This window comes from Poecilia formosa, unplaced genomic scaffold, assembly GCF_000485575.1.
Source record: "Poecilia formosa unplaced genomic scaffold, Poecilia_formosa-5.1.2 Scaffold3957, whole genome shotgun sequence".
NCBI classification, from domain to species: domain Eukaryota; kingdom Metazoa; phylum Chordata; class Actinopteri; order Cyprinodontiformes; family Poeciliidae; genus Poecilia; species Poecilia formosa.
In genome coordinates, this window is record NW_006803896.1 from 1 (window position 1) to 823 (window position 823).

The 823-nt window shown below is 56.9% G+C and overlaps 1 protein-coding gene across 1 annotated transcript; it reads left to right on the forward strand.

The window, feature by feature from the left end:
- Nucleotides 1-6: 6 nt before the first annotated feature.
- Nucleotides 7-671, forward strand: LOC103133450 (plexin-B3-like). Its single transcript, XM_007545193.2, has 4 exons — nucleotides 7-12; nucleotides 100-260; nucleotides 331-478; nucleotides 557-671. Exons 1-4 carry the CDS (start codon nucleotides 7-9, stop codon nucleotides 623-625), a joined length of 384 nt encoding a protein of 127 aa, XP_007545255.1. The 3' UTR covers nucleotides 626-671.
- Nucleotides 672-823: the final 152 nt, after the last annotated feature.

Consider the following 823-nt stretch of genomic DNA (forward strand, 5'->3'; position numbering starts at 1 on the left):
CTGTCCATGAAGGTAGCACACACACACACACACACACACACACACACACACACACACACAGAGGGTAGTGGCTGATGGACGGTGTCCGTGTCTCTGCAGGGGACTCTGCAGAAGTTCGTGGATGATGTCTTTGTGGCCATCCTCAGCACCAAGCGTCCTCCTCCCATAGCTGTCCGGTTTTTCTTCGACTTCCTGGACGACATGGCGGAGAAACATGGGATCGACGACCCCGAGACCGTCCACATCTGGAAGACAAACAGGTGAGACCTGCTGGACTCCGCCCCCTCCGTCTGACTCTGTGAGGTTTCTCTCTGACCCGTCTGTCTCCAGTCTCCCTCTGAGGTTCTGGGTCAACATCCTGAAGAACCCGCAGTTCGTCCTGGACGTCCAGGTGACTGACAGCATCGACGCCGTCCTCTCCGTCATCGCCCAGACCTTCATCGACTCCTGCACCACCTCCGAACACAAAGTGGGAAGGGTAGGACCATCTGTCCCGCCGCTGTCCATCTGCTCTGTCCCCTCCATATGACATCACACTGTCTTTCTGTCCATTCAGGACTCTCCAGTCAACAAGCTGCTTTACGCCAGAGAGATCCCGCGATACAAACAGCTAGTGGAGCGGTGAGACAGCTACTGCACCTGGTTCTAGTTCTGGTTCTGGTACCGGTCTGGTTCCGTTTCCGGTCCAGACTGGTTCTGGTTCTGGTCCAGCCTGGTTCCAGTTCCAGTGCAGTCTGGTTCCGGTTCCGGTCCAGCCTGGTTCTGGTTCTGGTTCTGGTTCCGGTCCAGCCTGGTTCTGGTTCAGGTTCCGGTCTGGTTCCGG

What these genes read in the sequence shown, in the direction of transcription:
- LOC103133450 (XM_007545193.2), top strand. An exon ending in CACATCTGGAAGACAAACAG is followed by an intron (nt 261 to 330) that starts GTGAGACCTGCT and finishes GTCTGTCTCCAG; the next exon opens with TCTCCCTCTGAGGTTCTGGG. An exon ending in CCGAACACAAAGTGGGAAGG is followed by an intron (nt 479 to 556) that starts GTAGGACCATCT and finishes CTGTCCATTCAG; the next exon opens with GACTCTCCAGTCAACAAGCT.